Source organism: Myodes glareolus, chromosome 6 (genome assembly GCF_982192425.1).
Source record: "Myodes glareolus chromosome 6, mMyoGla1.1, whole genome shotgun sequence".
Taxonomy (NCBI): domain Eukaryota; kingdom Metazoa; phylum Chordata; class Mammalia; order Rodentia; family Cricetidae; genus Myodes; species Myodes glareolus.
In genome coordinates this window covers 48372273-48384672 of record NC_142031.1, presented here as the reverse complement: position 1 = coordinate 48384672, position 12400 = coordinate 48372273, and the positions used below count along the sequence as shown (strand labels likewise).

Sequence of the window (12400 nt, the reverse complement as noted above, 5' to 3'; positions counted from 1 at the left end):
CATCTCTTTCCTTCCTCCATCTTTACTATTCCGTTCCCTCAAGTTCTCCTCTGCCCTCTCTTTTCCCCCTTGAATTCCCCTTCTGCCCTCCATACTTCCCCCCACTAACATGCTCCCAATTTTGTCAGGTGATATTGTATATTTCCTCTTTCCAGGTAGATCTAGGTATATTTTTCTTAGGGCTCACCTTTTTACTTAGTTTCTCTAGGATCATGAACTAAAGGTTCAATATCCTTTGCTTTACAGCTAGTATCCACTTATGATTGAGTATATACCATGTTCTGGGTCTAAGTTACCTCACACAGGGTGGATTTTTTTTTACTTCCATTCATTTGCATGCAAATTTCAAGATGTCACTGTCTTTTATTCCCACTGAGTAGTACTCTAATGTGTAATGTTCCACATTTTTTTTATCAGTTCTTTGGTTGAGGGGCATCTAGGTTGTTTCCAGGTTCTGGCTATTACAAATAATGCTGCTATGAACATAGTTGAACAAATGCCCTTGTAGTATGATTGAGCATCTTTTGGGTATATGCCCAAGAGTGGTATTGCTGGGTCCTGAGGTAGGTTGTTTCCCAGTTTTCTAAGAAATTGCCCTACTGATGTCCGAACTGGTTGTACAAGTTTGCATTCCCGCCAACAATAGAGTGTCCCTCTTGCTCCACATCCTCTCCAGCATAAACTATCATTGGTGTTTTTTATCTTAGCAATTCTTAAAGGTGTAAGATGGTTTCTCAGAGTTGTTTTTATTTGAATTTCCCTGATGGCTAAGGATATTGAACATTTCCTTAAGTGTTTTGGCCATTAGAAATTCTTCTGTTGAGAATTCTCTTTTTAGTTCTGTACCCCATTTTTGAAATTGGACTGTTTGGGATTTTGATGTCTAATTTCTTGAGTTCTTTATATATTTTGGAGATTGGTCCTCTGTCTGATATGGAGTAGGTGAAGATCTTTTCCCATACAGTAGGCTGCCTTTTTGTCTTATTGACTGTGTCCTTCACTTTACAGAAGCTTCTCAGTTTCAGGAGGTCCCATTAATTTATTGTTTCTATCAGTGTCTGTGCTACTGGTGTAATATTTAGGAAGCGGTCTCTTATGTCCATGCATTTAAGGCTACTTCCCACTTTCTCTTCTATCAGGTCCAGTGTGGTCAGATTTATATTGAGGTCTTTAATCCATTTGGACTTGAGTTTTGTGCATGGGGATAGATATGGAAGTATTTGCATTCTTCTAACAGGTTGACATCCTGTTATGCCAGTACCATTTTTTTGAAGATGCCTTCTTTTTTCCATTGTATAAATTTAGCTTCTGTGTCAAAATTCAGGTGTTCATCAGTGTGTGTATTAATATCCAGGTCTTTTATTTTATTACATTAATCAACTTGTCTGTTTTTATGCCAGTACCAAACTGTTTTCATTACTGTAGCTCTATAATAGAGCTTTGTGTCATGGATGGTGTTGCCTCAGGAAGTTCCTTTATTGTACAGGATTGTTTTGAATTTTCTGGGCTTTTTCTTTTTTCTGATGAAGTTGATTATTGTTCTTTAAGATCTGTGAAGAATTGTGTTGGGATTTTGATGGGGATTGCATTGAATCTATAGATTGCTTTTGATAAGATTGCCATTTTTATTATGTTGATCCTAACTATCCAAGAGCATGGAAGATCTTTCTATTTTCTGGTATCTTCTTCAATTTCTTTCTTCAAAGACTTAAAAGTTCTTGTCGATCTGGTCTTTCACTTCTTTTGGTAAGTGTTACCCCAAGATATTTTATGGGTTTTTTTTGTGGCTATTGTGAACGGTGATGTTTCTCTGGTTTCTTTCTCAGCTTCTTTTCATTTGTATATATGAGAAGTACTGATTTTTTTGAGTTGATTTTGTAACATGTCACATTACTGAAGGTGTTTATCAGATAGATATAGAAGTTCATAGTAGAGTTTTTGGGGTCTCTTATGTATACTGTCATATCATCTGCAAATAATGTAAGTTTGACTTCTTCCTTTCCAATTTGAATCCCCTTGATCTCTTTTTTTTGTCTTATCATTCTATCCAGAACTTCAAGAACTATGTTGAGATATGGAGAGAGTAGACAGCCTTGTCTTGTGCCTCATTTTAGTAGGATCCCTTTGAGTTTCTCTCCATTTTATTTTGTATGGACTGTTGGCTTGCTATATGTTGCTTTTAATTATGTTTAGATATTTTCCTTGCATCCCTGATCTCTCCAAGACTTTTATAATGAAGGGCTGTTGGATTTTGTTGAATGTTTTTCATCATCTAATACGATGATCATATGATTTTATCTTTTAGTTTATTTATATGGTGGATTACATTGTTAGATTTTCATATGTTGAACCTTCCTTGCATCTCTGGGATGAAGCCAATTTCATCATGATGGATGATTTTTTTCTGATGTGTTCTTGGATTTGGTTTGCCAGATTTTATTGAGTATTTTTGCATCTATGTTCATGAGTAAGATTGGTTTGTAATTCTCTTTCTTGGTTGAGTTTTTGTGTGGTTTTGTTTTCAGGGTAACTGTAGCCTCATAAAAAGAGTTTGGCAATATTCCTTCTGTTTCTATTATGTGGAACACTTTGAAGAGTATAAGTATTAACTCTTCTTTGAAGTTCTGGTAGAATTCTGCACTGAAACCATCCAGCCCTGTTTTGTTTTTGTTTTTGTTTTTGTTTTGGTGGGGAATCTTTTGTTGATAGGTTCTATTTTCTTGCAGGTCATTGGTCTATTTAAATTGTCCACCTGGTCCTGATTTAATTTTGGTATGTGGTACCTATCCAGAAAATTGTCCCTTTCTTTACATTTTCCAATTTTGTGGAGTACAGTTTTTTGTAGTATGACCCAATGATTCTCTGGGTTTCCTCAGTGTCTGTTGTTATGTCCCCCTTTTCATTTCTGATTTTGTTAATTTGGATCTTCTCTCTCTGCCTTTTTATTAGTTTGGATATGGGTTTATCTGTGTTGTTGATTTCTCAAAGAACCAGCTCTTTGCTTCATTGATTCTTTGTATTTTATTTGTTTCTATCTTATTGATTTCGACCTTCAATTTGATTATTTCTTGTCTTCTATTTCTTCTTGGTGAGTCTGCTTCATTTTGTTCTAGAGCTTTCAGGTATTCTGTTAAGTCACTAGTGGGAGCTTTCTCCACTTTTTTAAAATGTAGGCACTGAGTGCTAAGAACTTTCCTCTTAGCATTGCTTCCATAGTGTCCCATAGGTTTGGATATATTATGCCTTCATTTTCATTGAGATCTAGAAAGTCTTTAATTCCTTTATTTCTTCCTTGACCCAGAGGTGTTTCAACAGAGCACTGTTTAATTTCCATGTGTTTGTGGGCTTTCTGAAATTAATGATATTGTTAAATTCTAAATTTAAATCATGGTGATCTGCTAAGATATGGGGGTTACTCCATTTTTTTGTATCAGTTGATGTTTGCTTTTTTTTTTACTGAGTATGTAGTCAGTTTTAGAGAAAGTTCTATGATGTGCTGGGAAGAATGTATATTCTTTTGTGTTTGGGTGAAATGTTATAAATATATCTGTTAATTCCATTTGAGTCATTATATCTTTAGTTCTCTTATTTCTCTGTTAGGTTCCTGTCTGATTGACCTGTCCATTGGGAAGAGTGGGGTGTTGAAGTCTCCCACTATTAGTGTGTTGGGTTTGATGTGTGAGTTAAACTTTAGTAATGTTTCTTTTACATATATGGATGATCTTGTATTTGGGGAATAGATGTTCAGGTTTGAGACTTCATCTTGATGTATTATTCCTGTTATGAGCATAAAGTGTCATTCTCCACTTCTTTTGATTTAATTTGAAGTCTATTTTGTTAGATATTATGATAACTATATCCACTTATCTTTTAGGTCCATTTGATTGGCCAATTTTTTCCCAACCTTTTACTCTGAGGTAATGTCTATCTTTGAGGTTGAGGTGTGTTTCTTGTATACAGCAGAAGGCTGGATATCACTTTTTATATTCATTCTTTTAACCTGTGTCTTTTTATAGGTGAATTGAGTTCATTGATATTAAGAGATATTAATGACCAATGATTGTTAATTTCTGATAATTTTTGTTGATAGTGTGTGTATTTCCCTTCTTTGGTTTTTGTTGGTGTAAGGTTATTTGTTGCCTGTGTTTTCGTGGGTGCAGTTAGCTTCCTTGACTTGGAGTTTTTCTTCTAGTACTTTCTGTAGGGCTGGATTTGTGGATAGGTTTTGTCATGGAATATCTTGGTTTCTCCATTGATGGTGATTGAAAGCTTTGCTGGGCATAGTAGTCTGGGCTTGCATCTGTGGTCCCTTAGTGTCTGCAGTACATCTGCCCAACACCTTCTGGCTTTCATGGTTCCCATTGAGAAGTCAGGTGTAATTTTGATAGGTCTACCATTACATGTTACTTGACCTGTTTCCTTTGTGGCTCTTAATAGTATTTCTTTATTCTGTATATTTTGTGTTTTGATTAGTATATGATGAGGGAACTTTTTTTAATCCAGTCTATTTGGTGTTCTGTAAGCTTCTTGTACCTTCATAGGTTCAACCTTCTTTAGGTTGGGAAAGTTTTCATCTATAATTTTGTTTAGTATATTTTCTGTGCCTCTCAGCTGGAGTTCTTCTTCTTCTATCCCTATTATTCTTAGGTTTGGTTTTTTTCATGATGTCCCAGATTTTCTGGTTGTTTTTTTTTTTATTAAGAATTTGTTTGATTTAATATTTTCTTTGTCTGACGGATCCTTTTCCTCTATCTTATCTTCAATGCCTGAGATTCTTGCTCCCATTTCTTATATTCTGTTGATTATTCTTGCTTCTGTAGTTACCATTGGTTCACCCAGATTTTCCATATTCAGAATTCCCTTGGTTTGTGTTTTCTTTATTGCTTCTCTTTCAGACTTCAAGTCTTGAACTGTTTGCTTCACTTATTTGATTGTTCTTTCTTGGTTTTCTTGGGCTTTTTTTGACAGATTTATTAATTTCTTCCAAATTTTTGTTTGTCTTTTCCTCCATTTATTTAAGGGAGTGTAGGGGCCACCGTTCCGCACCACCCACCTCCCACGAGTTCCGTATTTCCTAGGGGTCAAAACACAAGTTGCACACACACAGATACAGAGTTCCAGTCATCCTCAAGAAGAGAATGCCCAATTTATTCAACTTGATCAGGGTTAAATACCTTTGGCCCCAGTAAAGGAAAACTCCTCCCACCTAGAGGGGGCTGGGGAAACTGGCATCTGTGGGAGCTTCTCCTCAGACAGGTGGTCGAGGGTTCAAGGCAAAGTCAGACAGGTTAGATGGACCTTGGCCCTGAGCTTCTTTCAGGCAGGTTGAGAAATTACCATTTTAAAGTAAAATAGATCCCTTAGGCTATTGTACCAGGCTGTAGCAGAAGCAAGGACGAACTTAGCAGGAAGCTTAGCTGGTAGTGTAAACATTACTTGCATCCTGTGTTTTGGTCTCAAGGAACAGGGAGGACAGGGCCCTACAGGGAGTTTTTCATTTCCTCTTTAAAGGTCTCCATCATCTTCATAAAGTTAGTTACAATTGTTTTCTTCTACTTCTTCTGGTTTAGGATGATCGAGTCTTTCTGTTGTATGACCACTGGTTTCTGGTGATATCATGTTGTTTTTTAGAATGTTGGATAAATTCTTGCATTGGTGCCTAATCATTTCTTCCTTCCCAGTGTCTTTGCATCTTGGTCCAATCCTTGCAGTGGCTGTCTGTGTCTTGGGAACTGTTCTTGGCCTGTACTGTTACTGTACTGTTACTGTCTGTGTCTCAGGGATTTTGGAGCAGTCTATCTCTTGGTCCTCTCTGTGTAGTAGCAGGTTCTGTTTCAGAGTTCCACTGAGGTTGCAGGGGGATAGGCAAGTTTAGAGGCAGGATGGGACCTGCAGCTTGCAGGGTCCAGTGGTCAGGATGGGAGTAATGGAGCAGCCTACCTACAGGAAACCCTCCTACTGGCTGAACAGAGAAGCTGAGGCAGGTCGGGGAAGGGCTAGGGTTTTGACCCAGTATGGATGGTCTTGAGAGTGGGGTGTCCCACTGGGTGGCTGGTCACTCACTTCTTGGTCCTCTCTGTGTAGTAGCAGGCTGCGTTTCAGAGTTTTACTGAAGGTGTAGGGGGGAAAGTGATTTTGGATGCAGGGTGGGACTTGTAGCTTGCAGGGTCTGATGGCCTGAGCCATAGCATTTTGATTAAGTAAAAATACTGATGACAATAAATAAAGCTGGAAATATTGAAAATAAAAACAATCCACAATCTGATTCTATTAAGGTAAAAACAATAAACACTGCCCCTTTCAACTTCAGGGTTCTGTATTTCTTAAAATGTGTCTCTTCATATTATGTGTGCATAGTTTCTCATACATTGCTTGTAAAATTCTCCAGTAGGATGCTAAGCCTGTCACAGTATACAAGCATATGTAAACAGACATGTATGCCAATGTTCTTTTTCCCCTTCTTTGCCTATCTTCTCACTAAATGACAGCCATTCATCTGGAAGTGAATGTTCATAGTGCAGATTGCCGTTTCACATTCTGTTGTATAATGGGGTCTGTGGCTCAGTTGTGATAGATTTTTCTTTTCCATGAGTTTATAATTATACCCATGCGGAAATAACATTTTTGCAATTAGTTCAAACTGTGGTGCACATTATGAAGCCATTTCATTTCTGGTGAATCTTGAACAGTGTCTGGAAACAATTAGCTGTCGTAGAGGGGAGCCTTACTAGAGACTGGGTTGCTGCTAAGCATTTTATTAGTCACAGTATATCCCACTACACAGAATGATCTGGTCAAAATGTCACCTTCTTAGTATGCAGGAAGTCCTGAGTGCAAATCCCCTAATATATATATACCTTCCCACCCATGAACATGGACAGACAGACACCTTCCCTTTCAATTACACCTGCTTTAATTTTCTTCATTGTATTTTTACTCTTTGTCATGTATTAAGATAATTGCTTTAAATCAGTTTTATTTGCTATTATCTATACATATGATCACATCTAATAAAATGTGAAATCTAGGCCTGGCGATGGTAGCACATGCCTTTAAATCCAGCACTTGAGAGGAAAATGTAGGAAGATCTTTGTGAGTTTGAGGTCAGCCTGGTCTACAAGAGCTAGTTCCAGGACAGCTAGGGCTGTTACACAGGGAAACCCTGTCTCAAAAGAGAAACAAATAAAAAAGTGTGAAATCTGGTGATGTCAAACCATCAGTCCTAACAGCAGTGGATATGATTGCTTTGTTTTACTAAAATTTTTTATTCATATGCATAAAATTTCTTTTGATCCCCACCTCTATAAAATCCCTGAACAATTCCTGAATATAATTAGCACACATTTGTTGACGGAGACTGCTCATTCGTTCCTGACTGCCGAGACTTGAAATAATCACTCAAAAACTTATTTACAATGCTGTTTGGCCAATAGCTTAAGCTTGTTTCTATCTAGCTCTTACATCTTAATTAAACCATTTATATTATTTTATATTTTATCATGAGGTTCATAGCCTACTGGAATCTTCCTACTGGCTGATCATGTTTTTCTCCTCTGTCCATTACCTTACTTCTCTCTGACTCTGCCTACTCTCTCTCCATATCTCTTACAGCTTGGGTTTACTCCTTAAGTCACTGGCTGAAAGCAGCTTCTTTATTAACCATTGGCAATAAAACATATTCACAGCACACATCACCTCCCACGTTACACACTATGTGTTTACAATTAAAATTGCAGAATACTATTAATATTATAATAATGGAATACCTTTGATGGAATACCCAGATAGTGAAAGAAATGTCACTTAAAAGTAGCGTTAGGGATTCCCTAAAAGAATCAGTTCTATGGACACAATTCAGAAGTTATTATGTTGAAAATATAAAGCATAGTATCAGCTATATCAGTAATGTGAGAATAAGAGTCATGCTGCCCTTATCTTTTCTCACAGATACACGTGACTCATGGAACCAGGGAGCAACAGCACAAGAAAAATATCAAAATTCCTTCTTCTTGGGTTTTCAGAAAACCCAGACGTTCAATTCCTCATTTTTGCACTGTTCTTGTCCATGTACCTGGTCACAGTGCTTGGGAACCTGCTCATCATCATGGCCATCATCTCACAGTCTCACCTGCACACACCCATGTACTTCTTCCTCTCTAACCTGTCCTTTGTGGACATCTGCTTCACTTCCACCACAGTCCCAAAGATGCTGCTGAACATCCAGACACAGAGCAAGGCCATCACCTATGAAAACTGCATCACTCAGATGTCTTTCTTTTTGGTTTTTGCAGAACTGGAGAACTTGCTCCTGGCTGTGATGGCCTATGACCGATATGTGGCCATCTGTCTCCCCCTACATTACACAGTTATAATGAATCCCCAGGTCTGCATGCTGCTGGTTCTGCTGTCCTGGGTTATTAGCATCCTTCATGCCTTGCTACAGAGTTTAATGGTGCTACAGTTGTCCTTCTGCACAGATGTAGAGATCCCCCATTTCTTCTGTGAGCTTAACCAACTGGCCCAACTCACTTGCTCAAACAACTTTCCAAGCCACCTGATGATTTATCTTGCATCTGTCCTATTGGGAGTCACTTCCCTCAGTGCAATCCTCTACTCTTACTTCAAGATAGTCTCCTGCATACGTGCTTTCTCCACAGTTCAGAAGAAGTACAAGGCTTTTTCCACCTGTGCATCTCACCTCTCCATCGTCTCCTTATTTTATAGCACGGGTCTAGGAGTGTACCTCAGTTCTGCTGTGACCCACAGCTCACACTCTGCTGCAAGAGCCTCAGTGATGTACACCGTGGTCACCCCCATGCTGAACCCCTTCATTTATAGTCTAAGAAATAAAGATGTGAAGAGAGCTCTGGAAAGACTCTTAGGAGGAAAATAAATTGTCCCGCTGCACTGAGCTGAAGGAGTCTCCGGGTTGCAGGAAAGTGGAGTTGCAGAGCCAGAGATTGAGTCTCTGTCTTCAGTTCATGAATTGAGAAGGTGCATCTAGATATTTCATGGATGGTCTGGAGAGATTGTTCAACAAGCCTTTGCTGCTCTTTGAGAGGATCAGAATTTAGTTCACAGAACCAAGGTTGTAACTTCATGATTGCCTGTAACTCCAGCTCTAAGGGATGAAACTCCATCTTCTTTTTTCTAGTTACCAACTCTAATAGTCACAATACCCCTACACATATGCATAAATAAAAACAAAATATATATTATTAATATGAACCAATATTTCCTGGAATCTCCATTACTATCATTCCTCCTGTGTACCCAACATATGCAAAGCGTATTACTAAGCTTTTTGTTGTCCCTGTTTGTTGGAGACCAGATCAACAAAAAATGCTGCTTTCCAGGGTCGGGGAATGGGGATCAGAAAAATAGTAAAGAGGGCAAAGATATGAGTGAAAATAATAAAACAGAAAATGTAGGGAGGGATTTCCAGTGAATATTGAAATCCTGCATTTAATTTTCCCTACACTTTTATACCCCAATAAAACAAGTGGAAGAAGACAAAAGATTGCTTCAATTTGTTACAAAGGATTTGCTTCAATACTTTGACGTATCAAGTCATTAGCTTTCTGTTGTTTAGGAGTGAACCTACCCTAAACCAAGTATCATTGAGGGCAGCCATTCCCAAGGTCAAACCTCCTATTTAAAAAGAAGGAGCAGAATTATGCTTGAATTTCCTGACCATTGGTCAGAGTGGAGTGGATCTACCTGTATGGGCCATCTTAATGTCAAAAGAACCAAGTAACCATACCCTATATCAGGATGTATAGCCCTAACTGTTGTTAACAATTTGGAGCAACCTCAAACTCTCTGGCCTTCAGACAAGGTGTAAATAGGCTCACATTTTTGGTCCTCCACATATGTTATGCAATAGCTTTCTACTTTATGGCAGTCCTGGCTTCCCAAAGTTATTCCAAACACAAGACTGAAAGTATATGGACATTTCCACTTATCTAACTGATCAACAATGATTCAAAATAATTTCTTAAATTATGGCATATATTATATACAGTAATATTTATTTTTGTTTTGATTTACAAACATGTAAGCAAGCATGGCCCTCAAGAGGAAAACAAAGTTTGGCAGCCAATGCAACATTTAACATAGCTGCAGAAAATCGAAAGCCTGAGTTTTGTCTTTTGTGCTTGGTGTTCTCTGCACAGCATCATCTTAACTTTGTCTTGACAATGTGGACTTTAGATACTAGTGTGCTTTTTAACTGCTGGTTAGAGTTTTAAATATGTTTAAATATTGCATTAATTTTTCTTTTCATGTTTGAACATGCATATTGACTTCCATATTATATTTTAATTCATGTGCAACTTAGGGTAATGGGCCTGTACAGCAAATTGCAATGCAAACATTTTTAATGTGAAGACATTCAAGCCTTCTAACAATCTTGAGATACACAATACTTTACTGTAATGCTGTTACACTTTACAACTTGAAAATTTATGCAACCTAAGCATTATTTGACTGTATTTATATTTTAAATTTGCTATTATTATTGTTATCATCATCATAGTTGTTATTATTATTGTGTATATGTGTTTGTATTTGTATCTCTGGGTAGTGTATGTCACAGTGCACATGGGAAGATTACAGGACAACATTGAATAATCAATTCTCTCTCTCTAAATTTAGGTGGGATTCAGAATCAAATTCAGTTACCAGGTTTGCTCAGAAATCATCCCATTGTAATCTACACCACCATTTCTCTGGGATGATTATTCAATGTCTAGATAATATTATCAGCGACCATACACAAAGCCCATGTGATGAAAAAGTATAAATGATGACTGATCTAGAGTTACTTTGGAGTATAGTCCTGGGAAATAAGGGAGGCTGATGTGGCTTTAAAGGACAATCATACTGATGCTAGGACAATGAAACTCTTCTGTGTTTTGATGGGTGCAGTTTCTACCATTCTGGGTGTAATAGTATGCTATTGTTCTGTGTTTTGTTATCATCAGAGAAACAGAGGTAGGGATGGGTGGAAGTCTGCCTGTTGTTTCTGACATATGCATCACAACTCACAACAATCACCAAATAAAAGTATTATTAAAGGCCAAGTGTTAAAAATATAGCAAACAGCTTGGGTTTAAGAGCTTAAATTCTAATTCTACATGCTGGAGACATGACTCAGTGGTTAATAGCACTTAAAGCTTTAGCAGAGGATGTGGTTGAAAACCCAGCAGCCATGTGGTTGCTCACAACAATGTGTAACCCACTTTTAAGGGAATGTGGCACTCCATTCTGACCTCTGTAGCATCAGGCTACAGATATGTAAGCAAAGCATTCATACACAGAGATAAAATAAGTATTTTTTTAATTTAAAGAAGAAAAAAGTGTTGAATCATACTTTTCTCCAATCTTACTATTCTCTACACATAATTATGTGCTACGATAATATACATCTAAACCTATTTTTTAGATCTTAATCTTCATCTATTTTCTTTTAAATATTTTAGTATTTAGTTAGAATATAATTACATCATTTCTCCTCCCCCTCCATCCCCCTTCCTACCCAAATTCATGATCTTCTGTTCTTTAACCATTGTCATCACAAGTTCATGAATGAATAAATATAAATGCAAACTGCTGAGTGCTTCAGTGTTGCCAGCTTGTAACTATTTCTAGCGCCGACCACTCATTATTTTTTCCCTTTTCTTTCTTTTTTTATTTTTCCATTCAATTATTTACACTTCCTTCCCTCTTCCCAATCCCCTCCTGCTCCCCCACACCCCCTCCTCCTTGAAATTAATGTCCTGAGTTAGGATTGTAGAAGGAGTGGCAGGCTGCGTTATCACCTGGCTCCCGCATGGCTAGCTTTACACCCAGAAATAACAACATACAAACTGTATTCTTTTAAACACTGCTTGGCCCATTATATCTAGCCTCTTATTGACTAACTCTTACATATTGATTCAACCCATTTCCAATCATTTGTATGTCCCCATGAGGTCGTGGCTTAGTGGAAAAGATCCTAACCTGCGTCTGCCTCAGAGAGGAGAGTCATGTCGACTGCCTCACTGCCTTCTTCTTCCCAGCATTCTATTCTGTCTACTCCACCCACCTATGTTCTGACCTATCAGGCCAAGCAGTTTCTTTATTAACCAATGAGAATGACACATAGACAGATGACCTTCCTACATCATAGGATATAAGATATTGCTGCCACTATGTAGAAAGACTGTTTGGACTAAATTTTGCACTGTTTCTTCCTTTCTCTGAACAAATTAAGCAGTCTTACAGAAGTGAGAAAATAAATAAAAATCTAAAATTTGTTCCTACTGAGATTTGCAGAGAATTAGTTCCTTAGTCCTCTCTTTTGAAGTGTTTCTCTACATATACTTGCCCAAAAGTACTGTGTACAGTCATGTTCATT

At 37.7% G+C, this 12400-nt stretch overlaps 1 protein-coding gene across 1 annotated transcript; it reads left to right on the top strand.

The window, feature by feature from the left end:
- Positions 1 to 7960: 7960 nt before the first annotated feature.
- LOC148121809 (olfactory receptor 7A42-like) lies at positions 7961 to 8916 on the top strand. Its single transcript, XM_087906724.1, is given in 2 exon segments — positions 7961 to 8888; positions 8891 to 8916. Coding segments are annotated over 2 exon segments (954 nt in total).
- Positions 8917 to 12400: the final 3484 nt, after the last annotated feature.